At 48.4% G+C, this 23,154-nt stretch overlaps 1 protein-coding gene across 1 annotated transcript in view; it reads right to left on the bottom strand.

Annotated features, from left to right (window-relative positions):
* Positions 1-21,450, bottom strand: part of NR2F6 (nuclear receptor subfamily 2 group F member 6) — a 28,368-nt gene extending 6,918 nt beyond the window's left edge. The window contains exons 1-2 of the mRNA XM_082206593.1: positions 20,183-21,450; positions 7,091-7,185 (exon numbers count right to left, since the gene is read on the bottom strand). Of these exons, the coding sequence (XP_082062719.1) occupies positions 7,091-7,185; positions 20,183-20,457 (370 nt within the window). The 5' untranslated portion in view covers positions 20,458-21,450. The remainder of the gene's footprint in view (positions 1-7,090; positions 7,186-20,182) is intronic.
* Between the last annotated feature and the right edge of the window lie 1,704 nt (positions 21,451-23,154).

Here is a 23,154-nt window from a genome sequence, read left to right as displayed (position 1 = left end):
AGATTGAGGTTGAATCCTGACAAGACAGAAGTACTGTTTTTGGGGGACAGGGGGCGGGCAGGTGTGGAGGACTCCCTGGTCCTGAATGGGGTAACTGTGCCCCTGAAGGACCAGGTGCGCAGCCTGGGAGTCATTCAGGACTCACAGTTGTCCATGGAGCCGCAGATCAGTTCTGTGTCCGGGGTGGCTGTTTACCAACTCCATCTGGTACGCAGGATGAGACCCTACCTGCCCGCGGACTGTCTCACCAGAGTGGTGCATGCTCTAGTTATCTCCTGCTTGGACTACTGCAATGCGCTCTACGTGGGGCTACCTTTGAAGGTGACCCGGAAACTGCAACTAATCCAGAATGCGGCAGCCGGACTGGGGACTGGGGGCGACCGCCGAGACCACATAACACCGGTCTTGAAAGACCTACCTTGGCTCCCAGTACGTTTCCGAGCACAATTCAAAGTATTGGTGCTGACCTTGAAAGCCCTAAACAGCCTCAAAGGCCCGGTATACCTGAAGGAGCATCTTCATCCCCATCGTTCAGCCCGGACACTGAGGTCCAGCTCCGAGGGCCTTCTGGCTGTTCCCTCATTGCGAGAAGCAAAGTTGCAGGGAACCAGGCAGAGGGCCTTCTCGGTAGTGGCGCCCTTCCTGTATAACGCCCTCCCATCAGATGTCAAAGAGATAAACAACTACAGTGGTACCTCAGGTTACATAAGCTTCAGGTTACAGACTCCACTAACCCACCACCACTCTGTAACCTGAAGCGTATGTAACCCGAGGTACCACTGTATAGGATTGGGAGACACCTGACTTACTAGCAATACCTGTGAAAAGGATCTGAGGGTCCCCAGGTGTTGTACTACAGCTCCCATCATCCCTGAGCTCTGGCCTTGCTAGCTAGGGGTGATGGGAGTTGTAGTCCAACAACATCTGGGGACCCACAGGTTGAGAAAGGCTGATCTAGGGGTCTTGGTGGGCCGCAAACTGAACATGAGCCAACAGGGTGATGCAGCAGCAAAAAAAGCGAATGCTATTCTAGGCTGCATCAGCAGAAGCCTAGTGTCCAGATCAAGGGGGAAAATAGTCCCAATCTTTTCTGCCTTGGTCAGGCCACACCTGAATACTGTGTCCAATTCTGGGCGCCACAAATTAAGGAGGGTGTTGACAAGCTGTCTTCTGCAACCGTCAGTGGAAAAAGGACAGTCACGGAACCAAGAAATTACACAAAACAAATGAAATGCCGTGAAAATCCCTGAAATGACAAGTAATCGACTATAGAGTTAAATTAAATAACAAAAACCAAAAAGTTTAAGGAAAATATTATCCTAGAATTAAACAAAGACTTAACGAGATGCCGGCTACAAAACTCAGGGAAGCATTTCAGCCTTGCTCTTGAGTTTGTTTAAAATCATTTAAGGTTTATAATTTCTTTATTTCCTGATTAGTTCACTGAAACGAGTTTTGTAGCCGGCATCTCGTTAAGTCTTTGTTTAATTCCTGGTTAACTTTTTCCTTAAACTTTTTGATTTTTGTTATTTAATCTAACTTTCTAGTCGATTACTTCTCGTTTCAGGGTCTTCTGCAGCAGTAGCTACCCTTCCCAGGAACCACAGAACCACAGTGTGGTAAAATCCTGCCCACCCCCCTGCAAATGCCAGAATCTTTGGCTCCGCATGATCCTCTGGGCCAAAGGGAACTTTCTGGGGTCTGATCCAGCAAAGGCAGCTACAACTGCATCACAGGGGGGTTGGACTGGATGACCTGTGGGGGACCCCTCCAACGCTGCAATTCTATGACTCTATCCCGTTCCCAATGAAGGGAGGAGCTCGTGGGCAGGATCCGAGGGCACAATCTCCCCTGGAGACCTTAGAAACCCGAGGGGGTGGTGAGTGAGGGGCACAATCACTGTTGAGCCAAGAGTGTGACGCAGCAGCTAAAAAAGCCAATGCAATTCTGGGCTGCATCCATAGGAGTATAGCATCTAGATCAAGGGAAGTAATAGTGCCACTGTATTCTGCTCTGGTCAGACCTCACCTGGAGTACTGTGTCCAGTTCTGGGCACCACAGTTCAAGAAGGACACTGACAAACTGGAACGTGTCCAGAGGAGGGCAACCAAAATGGTCAAAGGCCTGGAAACGATGCCTTATGAGGAACAGCTAAGGGAGCTGGGCATGTTTAGCCTGGAGAAGAGGAGGTTAAGGGGTGATATGATAGCCATGTTCCAATATATAAAAGGATGTCACATAGAGGAGGGAGAAAGGTTGTTTTCTGCTGCTCCAGAGAAGCGGACACGGAGCAATGGATCCAAACTACAAGAAAGAAGATTCCACCTAAACATGAGGAAGAACTTCCTGACAGTAAGAGCTGTTTGACAGTGGAATTTGCTGCCAAGGAGTGTGGTGGAGTCTCCTGCTTTGGAGGTCTTTAAGCAGAGGCTTGACAACCATATGTCAGGAGTGCTCTGATGGTGTTTCCTGCTTGGCAGGGGGTTGGACTCGATGGCCCTTGTGGTCTCTTCCAACTCTAGGATTCTATGATTCTATGACCTGTGGAAACGGGGCCAAAAATCCAAACAAAGGAATAATTTGGTGCTCGCTCGCTCTCAAGATGGTATTTGGCTCTCCAGCTGTGACCTTTACTGCTACTGAGTCATATGACCTGCCAGCCTGCAGGCTCCTTTCCTCACCCGCCTGTAAAATCCTGCACTCTCCAAACAAACACCACCTGTTTTACCGGTTTGACAGCGACCCGCTGAGCCCTCCGGCAACCTTGAAGGCAAGCAGCTCACTCCGCCAAAGCTTGACTCCGCACCAGGTCCCACGTTAACCTGCCTCCCCAGCCATCTCACGCTGCCAGACCTCAGCTTCCCCTTTGCTCTGGGCTTGCCAATCAGAAGGTCGGCGGTTCGAATCCCCACAACAGGGTGAGCTCCCGTTGCTCGGTCCCTGCTCCTGCCAACCTAGCAGTTCGAAAGCACGTCAACGTGCAAGTAAATAAATAGGTACCGCTCCGACGGGAAGGTAAACGGCGTTTCCGTGCGCTGCTCTGGTTTGCCAGAAGCGGCTTAGTCCTGCTGGCCACATGACCCGGAAGCTGTACGTCGGCTCCCTTGGCCAATAAAGTGAGATGAGCGCCGCAACCCCAGAGTCGTCCGCAACTGGACCTAACGGTCAGGGGTCCCTGTACTCTTTACCTTAAACAGACTGATGTGGCTTTCTAGGATGCAGGCAGTTTTAGAAACGCAAGACAGATGAGCTAGGCGCCAAATGGCTCCTAAAACCAAGGTTTCAGTCGCCAATATATGTGAAAATTGTGGAAATATATATTTGAAAAATAAAATAAAAAGTGGTGAAGATATTAATAGGCAAGATGTTAAATTGTTTTTATATGCAACAACAGCGGCAAGAGTATTGTTAGCCCAGAAATGGAAGCAAGAAGAAATTCTGACGAAAGAAGAAGGGCAGACGAAACTAATGGACTACGCAGAACTGGACAAAATGACAGGAAGGGTTCGAAACCTGCGGGACCAGAGATTTGCGGAAGATTGGAAGAAATATACGAACTATTTGAAGAGCAACTGTAATCAACAAATTACGCTAGTAGGAATGCAAGAAGTTTTGTAAGGAGAAATATATGAAATATTGCAAAGTAGAAAAAGAATAGAGATATTGGTTAAGAGATTTAAATCTAATAGTGGAAGTAAGAAATGTATATTAAGTGAATAGACTAGAAAATTTTCAGATGTGATTGATGGAAGTCAAAAAAATGGTGTAAGAAATGAAAGTATGTTTAATTACTGTTGAAATGATGTGTTGAAAAATTTATATTGAAAAAATAAAAAAGTAAAAAGTAAAATGTTTCATGTTTTTTAAAAAAGAAACTCAGATATGTGAGCCAAATGGCTTCTTAAACTGAGGTTACAGGCGCCAAAACGGAATTTCTAGTTGGCATTTTGGGACAAGTCTCATTTTCCGAATGATGGACTGACTGTGATTGATTCTCAGTTAAACATCTGGCTAGTTCAGAGGACAACCTTGAGCCAGGTTGAGAATTTTGAGAGCTTAAAAAAGGAAAGTCACTTGATCCAGGGACAATCCATATATATATATATTGGCTTTTTCTTAATGGTGACACTGACCATTCATAAGGTAGGAATATCCTTCACAACTCTGAGCAGGGCAGTGGGGGAAGCGAAGACAAGCAACAACAATTCACTGTGACGCTGTTCAGTGCGCCTGCTCCTGCTGCACAGAAAAAACGTTTTGGTTCCTGAAATTCATTCTGATTGTGCAATCTGGCTCCCAGGCATCTTCACTCAGTCGCAAGTGGATGAAAGGTAAAGGGACCCCTGAGCATTAGGTCCAGTCGTGACCAACTCTGGGGTTGCGGCGCTCATCTCGCTTTACTGGCCGAGGGAGCCGGCGTACAGCTTCCGGGTCATGTGGCCAGCAGGACTAAGCCGCTTCTGGGGAACCAGAGCAGTGCACAGAAACGCTGTTTACCTTCCCGCCAGAGTGGTACCTATTTATCTACTTGCACTTTGACGTACTTTCGAACTGCTAGGTTGGCAGGAGCAGGGACTGAGCAACGGGGGCTCACCCCATCGTGGGGATTCGAACAGCCGACCATCCGATCAGCAAGTCCTAGGCTCTGTGGTTTAACCCACAGGGCCACCTGCGTCCCTAAATGGCTGATGGTCAGGTGCAAAATGCATTTGGCTCCTGGCTTATTTTGAACCCTGGTTCTGCTGCGTTCCAGCTGGCACCAGTCACTTTGACCCAGGGTTATCCGTGCCAGTGTCGGACCTTTGACCCCTTTGCATTGCTGGCGTACGGCAGCTCCTAAGCATTGATTCCCTGAAACAACTCTCTTTCAGGTCGGGTCTGTGGGTGGCTGGCAGATTTCACCAAAGGTCAGACCATCTGCAAAGTTGAGTCCTGCCAGTTGAGTCCCCTTCTGCCATCCAGCAGGTACTGGGTGCCAGCTGCGCCAGACATTCAGTGGAACAAAATTTAAAAATACATTATAGAAGACAGAATGGTTGGAACTTAAAGAGTGAGCATCATATGTAGCTGCAGAGAGCCAGTAGTCCTTTCACTCTACTGGACCATCAAGAAGGCTGATCGCCAAAGAATGGATGCTTTTGAATTCTGTTGCTGGAGGAGACTCTTGAGAGTCCCATGGACTGCAAGAAGATCAAACCTCTCCATTGTGAAGGAAATCAGCCCTGAGTGCTCACTGGAAGGACAGATCCTGAAGCTGAGGCTCCAATACTTTGGCCACCTCATGAGAAGAGAAGACTCCCTGGAAAAGACCCTGATGTTGGGAAAGATGGAGGGCACAAGGAGAAGGGGACGACAGAGGACGAGATGGTGGGACAGTGTTCTCGAAGCTACCGACATGAGAGTGACCAAACTGCGGGAGGCAGTGGAAGACAGGAGTGCCTGAAGTGCTCTGGTCCAGGGGGTCACGAAGAGTCGGACACGACTAAACGACTAAACAACAACAACTTTTTTCGTTTTTTCCTTCTTTTCCTTTTCTCTTGCTTTCTCCTTGGGGACCAGCAGCTGCCTCTCAGCCTAACCAATCTCACAGGGTCGATGCAAGGATAAAAATGGAGAGGAGAGGATAAAAAATCCCAAGCTTATCTGTTAGGGTTGGTGGGTGTAATGAGGTATGAGTTACTCGTGCGTAAACTGCCGCCTCTCTAGGCTTAATTGCCTTGGTTAAACCGTTCTGACTGCACAGCCCATCTCCGTGTGGCTGTCTCAGTCGCTGGCAGAATCTGTCTGTGGGCGTTTCTTAAACCTCTTCCAGCATAAAAGTTGTCTGACTCCCAGTCGCCTCCTTCTCTCACTGCGCGGGAGTCTTCTGCGCAGGGAGGGCGTGGGTAGCGGAGGGCCTGTGGTCTCCTCACTAATCCCCAGGGAAGAATCCCGGAGCTCTTCCTTCGCTTCCCCCATTTGCCCCCCTTTATCCCTGGTGTTGCGCTGATTTCCTTCCTCCTCTACTGAGCTGCTTCTCCCCCTGGTGCTGGGTCCTTCGCCCGCAGAATCTGGGAGCCTCCCCTTTGCCTCTCCCTCCGATGTCAGTTCCCTGACAAAGGCATACCACATATGAAAAAAAAAACCCATCTTTTTATATGCACCAACAGCTGCCAGGGTAGCAATTGCCACTAAATGGAAATCTCAGGACAAACCAACAAAGGAAGAGTGGATTTGTAAATTGAGTATATAGAATTGGCAAAATTATAAGATCTCAATCAAATCAAAAGTCAAGAATGGCATGGAAGTATTTCGAAGATTGTATGTCAAAATATTGTTCTAAAAATGACACGCTGATAGGCTTAGAATAAAAAAATGTAAGCAATAACAAAACCAGTAACGAAAGAAGGAAAAATCAGAACGTAACAAAAATAATTTATTATAGAATGCAAGGGGGAAAGGTAGAAAGAAATATAAAGAAGTCGGATTGCTGTGGAGGGAAGTAGTGGGTGGGTGGTGGGGTTTATAATTAAGTGTATAATTAAGTAGCTGTTTTAATCTAGGTACAGTGGCACCTCGGGTTAAATACGCTTCAGGTTACAGACTCCGCTAACTCAGAAATAGTGCTTCAGGTTAAGAACTTTGCTTCAGGATGAGAACAGAAACCGTGCTCCGGCAGCGTGGCGGCAGCAGGAGGCCCCATTAGCTAAAGTGGTGCTTCAAGTTAAGAACAGTTTCAGGTTAAGTACGGACCTCTGGAACGAATTAAGTACTTAACCCGAGGTACCACTGTATTATGTTTTATGTGAGGGAATCATTGGGAATTTTGGTTATTATGCATATATGTTACGTTTCAATAAAGATCTTGGGGGGGAATGGAGAGGAGGGAAGGAAAGATGGGATGCAGAAACAAGAGGATGAAAATAAACCCAAAAATAAGTGATATACCTGATGACATGAGTTGTGTGATGTAGCACAAAATAAATTCAGCAGCTTTCGAGGTCCTGCAAGGGACCTCGGTTAACAGACATATGTGTCATCCTCTTTGGAGTTTGTATCTCTCCAAATATCACATACACACATACACACACACCCCAGTACTGGAGAGTACCTTCTTTCCTCATCCCGACGCGGAAACACTTTTTCAGACGGCAATACTGGCATTGATTGCGGTGGTGTTGGTCAATCTGGCAGTCGCGGTTCGACCTAGGTTAAAACAAAAATCATGAGATAAGCTGCTTCCTTCCTCCCGTTTACACACACGGCCGTCCCGTCTCTTTGAGGAAATGCACATATTGTTAAAAAATAAAAATAAAAAGATGAACCTCTCCGTAAGTCACCCAGTGCCAGAAATTCCCCAGGCGCATTTTGCAACCGTTCACAAAGCAGCAGCCACAAAAAACAAGCTAAGCACTACAATTCAAGCAAAAGTTGTGTTATATGATTGACACATCAATGCAGCATTTATAATCTGTAAAATGACATTAGCAATGTTAGCCAAATAGCCACGGAAAAATAAACTGAGTGGAAGTGGTTCTCCAGGGGTTTCGGACTTGGGGAAACTCTCCTATTCCTACCTTGGAACAGTGTTAGAAATTAGGCAGGTGCCAGGCGCGTTTCGCAACTGCCACGGGTCCCATTGCAACCACATGGAGATTTCTGGGTGCCCAGGCTGGCAACTGATATCTCCACCTGGCTGCTCCTTCCCGCTTTCTTAAGCAGATAAGCACAAGAGCTGATTTATTGCATATGTCTCCCACCTTTTTCTCCAAGGACTACACGGTTCACCCCCCCCCCGCCAACTTAATGCCTACAACGACCCTGAGAGGTAGGCTAAGAGGCTGGGACTGACTCCAAGGACACGCAGTGAGCTCCATGACTGAGCGGGCATTTGAACTCTGGAATCCTGGTCTCCCGGGTCCTAGTCTGCCATTCTCACCACTACACCACCCTGCCTTTCTAGAGCACGTCTGCTAGTGGGAGGCTCTATATATTAAGCAGGTAGGTAGGTAAGTAAGTAAGGGACGCGGGTGGCGCTGTGGGTTAAACCACAGAGCCTAGGACTTGCCAATCAGAAAGTCGGCGGTTCGAATCCACGCGACGGGGTGAGCTCCCGTTGCCCGGTCCCTGCTCCTGCCAACCTAGCAGTTCAAAAGCACGTCAAAGTGCAAGTAGATAAATATGTACCGCTCCGTCGGGAAGGTAAACGGCGTTTCCGTGCGCTGCTCTGGTTCGCCAGAAGCGGCTTAGTCCTGCTGGCCACATGACCCGGAAGCTGTACGCCGGCTTCCTTGGCCAATAAAGCGAGATGAGCGCCGCAACCCCAGAGTCGGCCACGACTGGACCTAATGGTCAGGGGTCCCTTTACCTTACCTTTTAGGTAAGTAAATAAGTAAGTAAATGGGAATCAAAATGTCACTTAGAGAAGAATCAGAAATATTTCCCCAGAAGTCTGAATTTGTTTTATTCTAGATTGTTTGATTGGATATAGATAGATAGATAATTTATTACGGTCGGAGAGCAGCTTATAAAACACACTTGGGGGTACAATCCCAAAAGGAAAGCAAACATTTAAAACAATGTACAACAATAAATTAAAAATTTATAAATGCGATAAGCATATAGACACTTAAAACTTTCAGATAAGCTACCGCAGAGAGATGACCCAGAGTCACTCATGGAACAGAGTTTGGGGATTTTCTTAACGAACTACTTTGGGTCGGGGGATGGTCTGCGCCTACAGATCTGTACACAGAATCGGGCGACCATCCGGGTCGTCTTATGATCTTTGCCTAACAGGAAAAGGTCAATTTTTGCTTTTCCGGGAGGTCAGCGAGCCTCACCAGCAGGGGACCAGTGGTCTCACTCCGTGCCTCTTCCTAAAAGGGACATCTAAAGAGCCAGTGCTCTGGGCTTCCTAGCTCCCCCAGTGAACAGGCGCAAAGTCTCTGAGCATATGGGACTTTTTTTAAGAATCCGGCGAGGGCAGAGCCGAGCTTCCGGCGAGTGTAAAAGCCCTTCTTGCATTTTTGGATACGAGAAAGAAGAGATATGCTGCCAGTGCGGCTATATATCTCTCGATTTCTCCAATTTTATAGCAGGGGCACCTTGAGCAGTCCTGTTGTCTCTCGGTGTCTATGTTGATTGGATATTTTAATGTGTTGTAAACGACTTTGAGGGTTTTTCTTTCTTTAAAATATAAAGTGGTATAGAAATCATCGTCGTCATCCCCCCACTATCTACAGTGGTGCCTCGTAAGACGAAATTAATCCGTTCCGCGAGCCACTTCGTCTAGCGGTTTTTTCGTCTTGCGAATCAACCCTATTAGCGGATTAGCGCTATTAGCGGCTATTAAAGGCTTAGCGGCTATTAAAGGCTTAGCGGATTAGCGGCTAAAAGGCTATTAGCGGCTTAGAAAAGGGGGGGAGCGGGGGAAAATCGGAACACTTGCAAGACGTTTTCGTCTTGCAAAGCAAGCCCATAGGGAAAATCGTCTTGCGAAGCAGTTCAAAAACAGAAAACCCTTTCGTCTAGCGGGTTTTCCGTCTTGCGAGGCATTCGTCTTGCGGGGCACCACTGTATTGTGGCAACTATAACCTGGGTTTAAGGTGCCATTTGGCTTATATATCCGAGTTTCTAACCACGGGGAGAAGAGAATTCTGGACTCCGCATAGGTTGTGATGAACCTCTTCCAATTCCCATCCCATTTGGAAACTTGCCTTCTGCACTAGCAAAGAATTGAAACCCTCTGGCTTCTCCAAATGCACACAGACCATTTCTCTCTTTGGGGCCCATCAGGTCAATGCGCATGAGCCGGCAAAGGAGTCAGGAATCCCAAAAATTCCCTCCTCCCCGGACCAGGGGCTCTGAGGAGAGGGTTACCAGGGCAGGAGGGATAAAGCAGGCAGGCAGGTGGGACTGCCTCGCCTCAGTATCTCCGGAAAGACGTTTTATGCCGCATCACAACGCTGGTCCATTGAAGCTCAAGACTGCCTGCACTGACTGGCAGCGACTCTCCAAGGCAGGGGTCAGCAACCTTTTTCAGCCGCGGGCCGGTCCCCCGTCCCTCAGACCATGTGGTGGGCCGGAATATACAGTCATACCTCTTGTTACGTTCGGTTCAAGTTATGTCTTTTCAGGTTGAGTCCCGCGGCGACCTGGAAGTACCAGAAAGGGTTACTTCCAGGTTTCGCCGCTCGCACATGCGCAGACACGCAAAGTGACGTCACACACATGTGCAGAAGTGACAAATCGCGACCCGCACCTGCGTAGACGCGCAGGCGCGGGTTGTGTTCCTCTCAGGTTGCAAATGGGGCTCCAGAACGGATCCTGTTCGCAACCAGAGGTACAACCGTATTTTGAAAAAAATAATGAACTAATTCCGGCAGAATTCGTGACCAGGGGAAAGAGACGGCGGAAGAAGATTGGAAGAAATTCAAAATCTATCTTAAGAAACATTGCAAAATTAATGAATGCTAAAATGCGGAGGTTTTAGGGGGAAATGGGGGTTACAGCTGCAAAAGATTAAGTAAAAGAAAAGAATAAGGGAAAGATTTGATAAAATTAAGTTTAGGATTTGCTGAAATAACTTTGGAAATTGGAATGCAGAAAGGGGAGGTATGGGGAAGTCGGCGAAGTAAGGTTTAAGAAAAAAGGGACACAAAATTATACATGTTTGTTTGTGTGTTTGTCGATTTGTTTGTGTTTATAAAAACTTTGTAAAACCAATAAAATTTTTATTAAAAAAATTAATAATAATTCCTCTGCCCCACAAATAACCCAGAGATGCGTTTTAAATAAAAGGACACATTCTACTCATGTAAAAACACCAGGTGGGCCCCACAAATAACCCAGAGATGAATTTTAAATAAAAGGGCACATTCTACTCATGTAAAAACACACTGATTCCTGAACCGTCCGCAGGCCAGATTGAGGAGGTGATTGGGCCGCATCCAGCCCCTGGGACTTAGGTTGCCTACCCCTGCTCCAAGGTTTCAGGACCCTGGGCGCAGCATTGGGGACATGCCATTGGGGTCTGAGCCCTTAAGCTATGGTCCTTTCATTTAGAAATGAAGCAGGGATCTAGTCCTCATGATTTAAAACTGGTACACAAGAACGTGGGCAGAGGAGGGTGGCCAACAACTTCCTGACACTGAGAGCTGTTCAGCTGGGGAACGGTCTCCCTCGGGAGGCTGTGGACTCTTCTCCCTTGGAGGCTTTAAAGCAGAGGGTGGAGGGTCATCTGCCAAGGATGCTTTAGCAGAGATTTCTGCATTGCAGGGGGTTGGTCTGGATGACCCTCAGAGGCCCCTTCCAACTCTACTATCCTATAGTCTCTTCCAGCTCTGTAATTCTGCACTGAGTGGCAGGAGATGCTCTCCAGGGTTTCAGCCAGCTGTACCTGGGGACATCAGAGAGTGAATGTGCGACTTTCTGAATGCCAATAATAACAACACTGTAATAATACATTTTTATTTATACCCCGCCCTTCCCGGTTCAGAAAGCCGGGCTCAGGGCGGCTAACAACAAATTTAAAGCACTTAATTGATACAACAAAAAAACCAGCATAAAATACAGTATAAAACGTGAATAACGGTAAATTCAGAATTCAAAAATCAATTTAGGGAGAAAATCCATCCAATAAACATTAGATGATCATCAGGGCTAGCTGGCTAAATTAATCCTATTTGGGCCAGCAAGGAGATCAGGGGAGAATTAGCTGTGGGATCCCAGAGCAGGCAGTCTTCGTAAAAAGGGGAGGGGGAGGAAAGGAAGGGGAATCAAAGATCAGTTTAAGTTCAAGTTGAAAGCCAGGCGGAATAGCTCTGTCTTACAGGTCCTGCGGAAGGAAGTTAAATCCTGCAGGGCCCTGGCCTCATGGGACAGAGCATTCCACCAGGTCGGAGCCACCACTGAGAAGGCCCTGGGCCCTGCTGGAGGATAGTCTCAACACAATTAAAAGCACAATAAAAAAATCAAACGTCAAAAGCTTCCCTAAACAGGGCTGCCTTCAGATGTCTTCTAAAAGTCAGATAGTTGTTTATTTCCTTGACATCTGATGGGAGGACGTTCGACAGGGCGGGTGCCACCACTGAGAAGGCCCTCTGCCTAGTTTCCTGTAACCTCACTTCTCGCAGGGAGGGAACTGCCAGAAAGCCCTCAAAGCTGGACCTCCGTGTCTGGGCTGAACGATGGGGGTGGAGACGCTCCTTCAGGTATACAAGACCGAGGCCATTTAGGGCTTTAAAGGTCAGCAGCAACACCTCCATCGTCTTTTGCCCTCCCTTTTCCCTCACAAGACATGTCTGTGTTTTTTACTTATTTGCTTAAAAGCAAAAAACTTCTGCAAACTCCGGGTTTGCAGAGGCGGCAAAAGCAAGAGCCCTCGATGCCTATAAATGCCAGAAACAGAAATGTATTTTATATGCATAAACTCTGAACAAAGTGGGGGGAGAGTGTAAACAGCCGAGTCCAAAGTCCATGCGACGGAAGGGGCAGAGCAAAGGTGAAGGCACAAAAGTCCCCAGCCCCATGGACCTTTTGCAGACATCGGGCCATGCTCATCAAACCTGCAAAAGGCAAAAGATCCGTACAATCTGAAGATTTTCAAGTTTGGCAACAGAGATGCGCCGTAAGCAACAGTTCCTTCTGCACTTCCCCCTTTTCTTTCCCGGAAACGTGGAGCTGGAAGGGACCCCCAAAGCTCATCTAGTCCAACCCTGCCCCCCAGCAATGCTCAAGAATCCCTGACAAGCACGGCCATCCAAACTCTGCTTTAAAAACTGCAAGGAAGGAGCGTCCGCCACCTTCCAAAGTTGTCCGTTTCACTAACGAACTTTCCTTTCTTGTCATTTGAAGCCATTGAGCTGAGGATCTGGGAGGCCATCATGGCGAGTCGAGAACCCTTCCTTCCTCCTCCTCCTCTTTCATGAATGTGACAGATCCTATTTTAAAGCCATCTCAGTTGCCTCCAGTGGGAGGCAGTTCCGCAGTTTAACCACGTGCCGAATGAAGAGGAGGGTGCGCTTTTTTTAATTAAAAGAGAAAAAATCTGCCCTGAATCTCCCGACATTCAGCAAATACAGTGGTACCTCGGGTTAAGTACTTAATTCGTTCCGGAGGTCCGTTCTTAACCTGAAACTGTTCTTAACCTGAAGCACCACTTTAGCTAATGGGGCCTCCCACTGCCGCTGCACGATTTCTGTTCTCATCCTGAAGCAAAGTTCTTAACCCGAGGTACTATTTCTGGGTTAGCGGAGTTTGTAACCTGAAGCGTATGTAACCTGAAATGTATGTAACCCGAGGTACCACTGTAAGAGAAATCTGCAAATTAGAGAAATCAGCTTCTGAGTATGGATACCAATATCCGTGTGAATGAGCTTTGATGGGGCGGCGATGGTCCCGCTAATTATGTCATTAGGGGGCCAGTTAATTTGCTACCAAAGTGGAGCGTGTGTTAAATAGGCAAATTTGGCCGGCTTTGGGCGCTGTCCAACTGTCGAAAGAAAAAGGCATGAAAGGCTCCCTTGTGGAGCCGACGGAGACACACAAACACACCCCGTTTTATACAAGGGAAATAAATAAATTATGGGTTCAATTACTCCGGCCACAAAGAGCGTGAGGCACAGAGAGAGGCAGTCACAAGTCCTCCTAATGTCACACAAAGGGCCGGGGACCGGGTGCGAGTCCCTGAGTCTTGCTGCATTAATTGAACGAAGGGGTTTTAATTGGATTTGGAATAAGCGCGCAATTAATTGCTGGTGCTCAGCAATTTTTTCGCACTGTTATCTTTCTGAGCGGAACAACTGCTGTTTGTAACGGAGGACACCGGGGATACGTTTATGGAGGCGAGGTGGTGGTTTGGCCCGAAAGGAAGGCAGGGAACCACAGGGCTGGGACATATGCTTTGAGTGCAGAAGGTCAGGCCTGGAGGGAATTCTCCCAGGCCGTGTTAGAAACTCAGGTGTATAAGCTAATCGCCAAATGGCAACCTTAAGCCTGAGTTACGGTCATCACAATGGAAAGTCTTGGCGCTTAAAAAAACAAAAAATGAGACGATGGTGATGATGGTGATTGGCTGTGGCGCGGTATATGCGGCACACAGCAAATAAAACCGCAATCAGATCAATAAAAACATCAGCGAAGGGCTTAGAATTTTGCTAAATAAATACATGGTCAATTGTACTTATCGTCTGATCAAATAAAAAATATCTGTTTTAACTGCTTTTTGTTGCTATTTTGTTCTTTAAGTAAATACACCGTCGATTTTTAAATACCTCCTGAATGTTTTTTTTAAAATACCTGTTTGAAACTGCTTTTTGTCGCTAATCTTAACCTTTTCGTGAGTTATCGGGTTTCTTTTTGATTTGTTTTTGTTTTGACTATGCTTCTCGTGTTTTTAAACTGTTACTTTATCCTGTGAACTGCCCTGAGACTTGCAGGTTTAGGGTGGTATACAAATTTCAACAACAACAACAACATTAATTATATATATGGTCATTTTTCAACTGTCCTTTGGATTTTTAAAAATACTAACTTTTAACCGTTTCTGCGGATAGTTCCCCCCTCCCCCCCTCCAAATCAATAAGAGGTTTTGTTACGGAATCCGTTCCGGAAATCCGTTCAACTTACAAAACATTAGAAAAACAACGCGCGGCTTCTGATTGGCTGCAGGAAGCTCCTGCAACCAATCAAAAGCCGCGGAACTCACTTCCGGGTTTGTAATGTTCGGGAGCGAAAACGTTCGAAAACTAAGCTGCTCAAATTCCAAGGTACGACTGTATACATTTGGTTAAATAAGTCCCCCCCCCCAAATAAACAAATAAGTACGGGTTGGTAAAAAAGAAAATCTACAGTGGGGAGGCCCATCTGACTAACACAGTTTTCAGGAGATGTAAGAAACAAAAAAGGCAGGTACAATTCCTTCCCAGCCTCCAGTGGCAGTGAGTTACACAGGACACAAGGCTCAGATGCCAGTAAAAGTGGGCCGGAAGAAATAAGGTGGTCCTGCAGGTACTTTGGGCCAGAGGTACGTTGGGCTTTGTGGGTTAATGCAAGAACCTTGCGTTGCAGGGAGTTGGGTCCCTTCCAACTCTACCGTTCTATGACTCTTTATGACTCAAACCTGGATGGCAGCAGTGTTCGAAATTTGCCAGGCGCATTTTGCACCTGGCTATCGGCCACCTGCGACCAAGTGAAGATGCCTGGCTGCCGGGATGACGCCTGATGTCTCCCCCATCTGGGGATCCTTGGGTCTGGACTGTTTTCACACACTAAGGCCTCATCCTGCCATATTTGATCGGCACAATCGGAATGAATTTCAGGAACCAAAACACTTTTTCTGTGCAGCCTGAGAAGGAGCAGTGAAGAGCGTTCTAGTGACTGGTTGTTGCTTGTCTTCAGTTCCCCCACTGCCCTGCTCAAGAGTTGGGAAGAATATTCCTACGTGATGAATGGTCCATGTCACTGTTGATAAAAAGAGGCTGGAATAAGCCAATATTTGTGGACTGGATCAAGGGACTTTTCTTCTTTTAGTTCTCAAAGTTCTTAACCCTGCTCAAGGTTGTCTTCTGAATTAGCCAGATGTTTTAACTGAGAATCCACCACAGTCAGTCCATCATTTGGAAAATAAAGACTTTAGGGTGACTAGGCTTTCTGTTTTGGCACCAGCAACCTTGGTTTAAGGGGCCATTTGGCCCCTAAAGGTAAAGGTAAAGGTAAAGGGACCCCTGAGCATTAGGTCCAGTCGTGGCCGACTCTGGGGTTGCGGCGCTCATCTCGCTTTATTGGCCGAGGGAGCCGGTGTAGAGCTTCCGGGTCATGTGGCCAGCAGGACTAAGCCGCTTCTGGCGAACCAGAGCAGCACACGGAAACGCCGTTTACCTTCCGGCCAGAGTGGTACCCATTTATCTACTTGCACTTTGATGTGCTTTCGAACTGCTAGGTTGGCAGGAGCAGGGACGGAGCAACAGGAGCTCACCCCAACGCGGGGATTCGAACCGCCGACCTTCTGATCGGCAAGTCCTAGGCTCTGTGGTTTAACCCACAGCGCCACCCATGTCCCTTATTTCATTATATATCTGAGTTTCTAACGCTGCCGCCTATTGCAACTGCTAGAGAAATGTTAGATCCGAATCACAGAATCCTAGAAGTGAAGGAACCTCCAGGGTTCAGATCGCGAGGGCACATGGGCTGCCACAATCTAAGGGAAAGCACCTGTCAATCTCTGGTCCTGGATTCGAATCACCTGCTAGGCACGACTCCGGATCACAAAAAGTTCACGCCACAAACCCCCAAAGGAGGATTTAGACACACACGCCAAAGCCCCAAGCCGCAGGATTAAAAACCCAACTCCCAGTGAGAAAACTGGCCAGGTGTGAAAGGAGGCAGCCAGTATTTCACACCCAACCCCTCTTCCCCCAGGGCTGCAGCAAATTTGGCAAGGATTTGGCAACAGGCATGAGTGAAATCGTCTGCTTTTTCCCACTCACAGGGAAGGGCAGAGCACTCAGTGCGGTGGAGGCGGCCAACTCTAAACAGCCTTGAGGGCTTGTAACTTGAGCGCTTGTTTTGAACGGAGCAAAAATCCAAGGTTATCGCAACAGCGCCACAGGCCCCAACACGGGAGATTCACACAAGTCCCAGCTTGACTACCTCACGGATGTCACAAAGGGGATGAAGAGGCACCCTCACACACCCCGCCGCCAGTTCAGGATCCGTCCCAGAGCTCTTGCAATAAATCTCGTTCCAAGGATTCCTGGAAAGCAGAGCTGAGAAAAGAACAAATCCTATTTATGATTCCGAAGACTTCCTCAAAACTCCAAGGACTGCTGAAATCTTTGCAACGTCGACGTTTAGGCAACAACGATGACCATATGCATACGTAATAGACAATATTTATAGAAACCCTTCAAACAATAACAAGTTCAAAATGAAATCTTAGTCTCTGAAAATCTTTAAATGAAGCAAGGTACCAAACTTTGTACGATGAAAGATAAGCTGTGAAGCTTTGTGTATTCAGCAAATATAATGTCCAACACTGAACAGAGATTCCGGATATTGACTGCTGTTTCGTAGATCTTCGTCAGCACTGCTCCACAGCATTTGATCTTTTCATTCACATATATTCATTTGAAGTAAGATGGGTTCTATATTTTCCCACCATGCTGAAGGAATTCTATAAAGATTGTCTATTACGTATGTCATCGTGTTGCTTAAACATTGTTGACGTTCTCTTTTGCAACACAGGGGTTTGTTTGAAATCTTTGCAACAGCAGTCCTGCAAGACAGACCATTAGTATCCTTGCAGAATCCTGGGATTGTAGAGTGGGACGAGACCCCTAAGGGTCATCTAGTCCAACTCCTTGCAATGCAGGAATGGCAGGTAAAGAATCCCTAACCAACCTGGGCAGCAAGATTCGAACCCTGGTTTCCCAGGTTAAGTATTGGTCCAACGCTCTAACCACTATCCCCACTGCCAGCTCTCATTCCCAGGCCCATTTCAAAGCTGAATCTCTTAAGGAGGACTGAGGGAATCTGCAGCTAGCCGGTTTCACTGACACCCCAGCAAAAAGTGGGGGGGGGGCAACAGAAGGGGCCCTCACCTTTGTTGAGGAGACAACACTCAAGCCAGGAAAAAGTTGCTGATTTCTATGGACTATGCAGAACTGGATAAACTAACAGGAAGGATTCGAAACCTGTGGGACCAGAGATTCTCAGCAGACTGGAGTAAATATACAAACTATTTGAAAAGCAACTGTAATGAACAGATTACGCTAGAAGTTTTGTAAGGGGGACTTTTTGAAATATTGCAAGGAAGACCATGAGGAAAATTATGAGTTAAGATAATTAAGCGCAACAGAGAAATTAAGAAATGCAGGATAAGTGATAAAAGAACGGAAAATCATCGGAGGTGTTGGCAGAAGTCTAAAACATTGTGTATGATAAGAAGTTATGTTATATGATTGTTTGAAATGATACGTTAAAAAAACTAATAAAATATATATTTTAAAAATGTTCCTGATTTCTACACACACACGCAAAGATCTCTCTTTCTCTCTTCAAGTAAAGCAAGGGATTCGACACACCCCAGGCAGTATTCGAAATTAGCCAGGCGAAATTTGCACCTGACTTTTGGCTACTTTTAACCAAGTGAAGATGCCTGGGAGCCAGGATGGCACCTGACCGCTCCGCCATCCGGGGATCCTTGGATCTGGATTGTTTTCACACACTAAGGCTCCATCCTGTGAAATTCCATCAGTTATATTTTATCTGCACACTCAGAATGAATTTCAGGAACCAAAAGGCTTTTTCTGTGCAGCCTGAGCAGCAGCAGTGAGCAGCGTTATAGTGAATTGTTGTCGCTTGTCTTTGCTTCCCCCATGGTTGTGAATAATATCCTGTGTCACCATTAAGAAAAAGAGGTTGGAATAGGCCAATAGATGTGTGGACTGTCCCTGGATCAAGTGACTTTCCTTCTTTTAAGTTCTCAAAGCTCTTAACCTGGCGCAAGGTTGTCCTCTGAACTAGCCAGATGTTGAACTGAGAATCCATCACAGTCAGTCCATCATTTGGAAAATAAAGACTTTAGAGCCGTCTTTCCCAAAAGGGGCAACCCGGCATTGTGTTTTGGCAATGGCAACCTTGGTTGAAGGAGTCATTTGGCCCCTTGCTTATATATTTGAGTTTCGAACACTGGATGAGAGCACACGGAAAAGCAATTTTTTAAAATAAGAATAAACAGGACGCAATACTATATAAACCTCAGGGTCTCTTCCAACTCTAAAATTCTGCGATTCTATGACCCTTAAAATGCAAGACCGCTGCATAAAACCCAATCCACCTGCAGAAACATCAAGCACAGGAATGACCGCAGGGGGTTGGGCTAGATGACCCCGAGGTCCCAACTGTACGATTCTATGATATGACTGACACATAACATCAGAAGGAACTGTATTTGGTCTCCTGCATACACACAAGTGTCGTGCATTGTTAAAATGTTCTTTTCGCCACCTCTCCTCTCAAAAGGGGACACCCAAAGTATGACAGAGCCTCAGCTCCGAACCACACACCTGCTTAAGCGTTTATATGCTCCCGCGAAGGCCACAGCCGCCAAAAACAATGATGCATTTAGGGGTGGCAAGGAGGGAGAGGTGGCACTTGAGCGGGGCACCCCCCGGCCAGCTCGCCTGCAACAGCAAAACATCTCAGGGCACCGCAAAACCAGACGGCAAGTCACACTAACAACTCCAGACATCTCGAGTCAGCGAGCCAAGCTGCGTTCTCAAGGCGGAAGGCCGATTTTCACCAGACTGACTACACAGGTTCACCAGAGCCTTGGAGACCAAGGTTCAAATTCCACCATGCGCCCATCTTCCAACCTTGTAGGGTGGTTGTGAGGATTGCATAGGGAGGGAGAGAATCGTGCCCACCGCCTCAAGCTCCTTGAAGGAAGGGGGTGGATACAAGCGAAGGAAATGAAATAGGATACAGAGGCGGATTTGGGAAAGGAAATACGAAATCATTTGGGGGGGGGTGTTGGCAGTGAGGGAGTGCACAGGAGATGGGGCGCACGTTTCCTGGCACCCACCTCGAGGGACGCCAACAAGGGGAATCAAAAGATGTCCCTGACTCCGTCTCAAAGCAAGAAGCCCCAATCCGAGGAGGAGCAGGCAGAGGAACAGACCCCGAAGGCGGCCTGGATTTTGAGGCAACTCCAAGGCTGGAAGGCCAGACAGCAGAGAAGGCCCCGACTCCCCAGAGGCGGAACAGGGGGTCAGCCAGCGCCCCTTCTCACAGACACAGCAACCTCTCCCCGCAAATGGACAGAGGGTGCCCTTCTCACAAACGGGAAGGCACAGCACCCCTCCTCACCCATGGAGAGAGCACCCCCTTCTCACAACAGAAAGGGCACCCCTTCTCACCCATGGGCACAGCACCCCCTCTAACGGAGAGAGCACCCCGCCCCATCTCACAAACAGGCAGACCACCCTCTCTCACCCCTTCTCCCAGTCTCATGCGTGGAAAAGCACCCCTACTTCTTGACTTCTCTGGAAAGGCCAGGCTGGACAGAAAGGGGGGTTTAGGGGGGATTCAGAGATAAACGTGATGTTAAATAAAGAGATGCCTGGAGGTGATGCCCAGGTGTACCCCCCCGCCCCCCCAAGATTTAATTTTTTAAAATTAAAATCCCAGGCCCACCCACCTGCAAGTGTAGCTGAGGTTCCTGCGGATGCTGCGCTTGAAGAAACTCTTGCAGCCCTCGCAGGTGAAGACGCCGTAGTGCTTCCCGCTGGATTTGTCCCCGCACACCACGCAGTCCACCTGGATGCCCGGCTTGTCGTCGTCGAGGGGCTCCTGGTCGCTGGTGCCCCCCTGGGGGGAGGCCGAGTCGTCCTCCGAGTGCCGGGGGTAGCCCTTCTCCAAGCCGTTGGCCTCGCCTCCGTTAGGGTCGCCCCATTCCCCGGTCACCATGGCCATAGCGCCCCGGAGGGGGGGAGAGGGGTGCGGCGGGGGTGTCCGTGGTGGGGGGCCGCCGGGGTCGGGCTGGGGGCCAAGCACGGCTCCGGCCGCCAGCCGCGGGTTGGGGGCGCTCTCTCCTTCCAGACGGCAGCGGCGGCGGCGAAGTCAGGCACAAAAATGTCTCCTTAATAGATCACCAACAGTATTATGATTATTGTTGTTATTAAGCCTTGGCTCCCCCCCCCAAAGCGGAATTTCAGGGGGGGCAATTTCGTGGGAGGAGGGAGCCAGCGGTCACCAGCCTGGCGCCCACGTTAGGGGGCTCAAGGTGGAAAGCGTAAAAAGATAAAAAAGTTAAATCCAGGTCACTTCGGGCTGGTAAATAATATTCCTTAAAATCGGGGGGGGGACAAGAAGGGGGTGGCGTTTGGGGGGAGTCTTAGGAGAGGGAGAACTGGGACCCTGAAAAAATACACCCTCCCCAAAGTTGTTTTGCAGATCGAGGGGGGAAAGTGTTGGAAAGGGGTTGGGGGTCTCCAAGTTTTGGAAAGGTTTTGTTAAAAAGGGGATCCTGGAAAGAAACTCCCCCAAACCAGGGGAGGGGAGGAAAGAGGAAAGGGGGGGGGGAGAGAAAAAAGCCAGGCAAGTTTTTTTCCGGGGCGGGATTTCAGGAGGGTCGCCCGTGCGGAGAGGGTTGGGGGGCCCTGCCTGGCGCGCTCCGGAGAGGGTTGGGGGCGCTCCGGGGCTCCCCGGCGGCCATGGCGGGCGGGCGCGTCGCGAAGCGGTGCGGGGGCTTCTCGGGGGCTCCAGGTGGGGGGCTGGTCTCCCGCGAAGAGCCGGGGGGCGCCGATCTGTGGCCGGGGAGGCTGCCAAGGGGGCGCCCGCCGTGCGCAAAAATGCCTTAGCGCATCGCGGCGGCGCGCAAAGTTCAGGCCCCGGCGAGGAAGGACTTGGAGCGGCTGGCGCGGCGGCGGCGCTCGCTCGCTCGCTCCGTGCCTGGCTGCTGGCTCGCTCCTCCCTCGCCGGCCCTCCCCTTCCGCCGGCCGGCCCGCCTGCCGAGGGCGCCTCCCTCTCGCCCGCCGCTTCCTGCCCAGCCCCGAGGCGCGCCAGAGGGTCTCTGAGCGCGCGCAGAGGGCAGTGTCGCCAACCAGCGGGCAGGGCGCGCCGGGGGCTTTTGGCTCTCCCGGTTCCCAGCCTCACAACAACCACCAGGCCAGGACGGATGGGCAGAGCCTGGAGGAGCTGGAGTGACTGCGCTGCTGCATTAATACAATTTATAGACTGCCCTTTATCTAAAGATCCCAGGGCGATGTACAACATTTTAAAAAAAGCGTTGCTGGAGCTCAGGACTGCCTGCTGTGGCCGGCTGCGGGGTCTGTCAAGCTCAAGCGGGGAGTCTGAAAAGTGTGCCAATTCTAGAATTGTAAAAAATTAAACCTGCGCACCCAAAGGAAAATCGCTCCAGAAATGGAGGGCCAAAAAAACTAGCTCTGTTCTTGACTCCCCCTCACCCTTTGTGTTGTTTTTAAGGGTCAACCGGTTGTTTCCTTGCTTGGGTGATTCAGCAGAAAGCGCTGAGACTGGAGAATCTCGTAAAAAGACCTTTGGACAGACACACACCCATCTGAAACGGGAAATAATGATCCCATAGTCGCTGGTGATTTCCTGGAAGAAAGTGTAACCAAAGTGCAAGCCGTCTCTCTATATTTTTGTTTCTTGCTTTATTTAATAGATAATAGCTCCCCAGTCTCACCTGGGGATGGGAAGACTTGAACCCAGCGCCAGACAAAGCAGGGGCTGTGCCGCTGAGCCTCAGCGAGAAAGCAAGGCCCTCTGATGTTTCAGTTTGCAAGTCTTTGCTGGGGAAGCCAGAGACTGAACCAAGGACCTTTTGCACACATCCGGTTGATGCTCAAGCTCTGGGCCACGACTTGTCCCCTGTTCACACATTACCTGGCACACTCTGCAATACGGGCAGACCACAGACAGCCCTGTATGCCTCTAAAACTCCTGCAAGAACAAATGAGACTGCAACCACAGATGTTTTCAAACACAGGTTTTTGTTTTTTATATATAAATTTTTTATTAGGGTTTTCTCATTTTTTTTTTAGACAAACACAAAAACATAAACATACACATCGACACTACACACAAATAACACGTATAATTTTAAAACCTTATTTTCTTAACCACTTTCCCGGACTTCCCCCTCCTCCCCTTCTTGCATCCCAATTCCAAAATTTAGCTCAGCAAGTTCTTTATACCCAAATTATCCCTTATTAATACTTTACTTAATTCGTCTTAGTTAGCCAATTTTAAACTTCTAAATCTCATTTTAGTACTCGACATTAACCCCTTTTTCTAAGGTCGACCCAAGTTCCCTTTCACGAGATTCCCAATTATTAAAATAATTACAAAACAACCTAACAAATGAAAACATATAATTGTACCCCTTTGGATTCCATAGCTTCCCCCCCGCCCTCCCCCAGTTTCGATCCCCAGAAATTGTCCTTCAGTCTGTCAGTTCTCAGCCTGGATCTGTCACGTCCGAGGCCCTTAAATCTCTCTCAGTCCCTTCCAGACGGTTTTGTTGACAGTCCTTTATGTTGAACATCAGATCTCGGAGCATCTTTGACCCAGTAGGGTCTATGTTTTTTCCAACCAGACCTCCAAAGTTTTCAAACACAGGTTTAATGGGGTTTTTTTAGCGTAGAA

Source organism: Podarcis vaucheri (assembly GCF_965113315.1).
Source record: "Podarcis vaucheri genome assembly, chromosome: 18".
In the NCBI taxonomy this organism is placed as follows: Eukaryota; Metazoa; Chordata; class Lepidosauria; order Squamata; family Lacertidae; genus Podarcis; species Podarcis vaucheri.
This window is presented reverse-complemented; position numbering and strand designations above follow the sequence as displayed.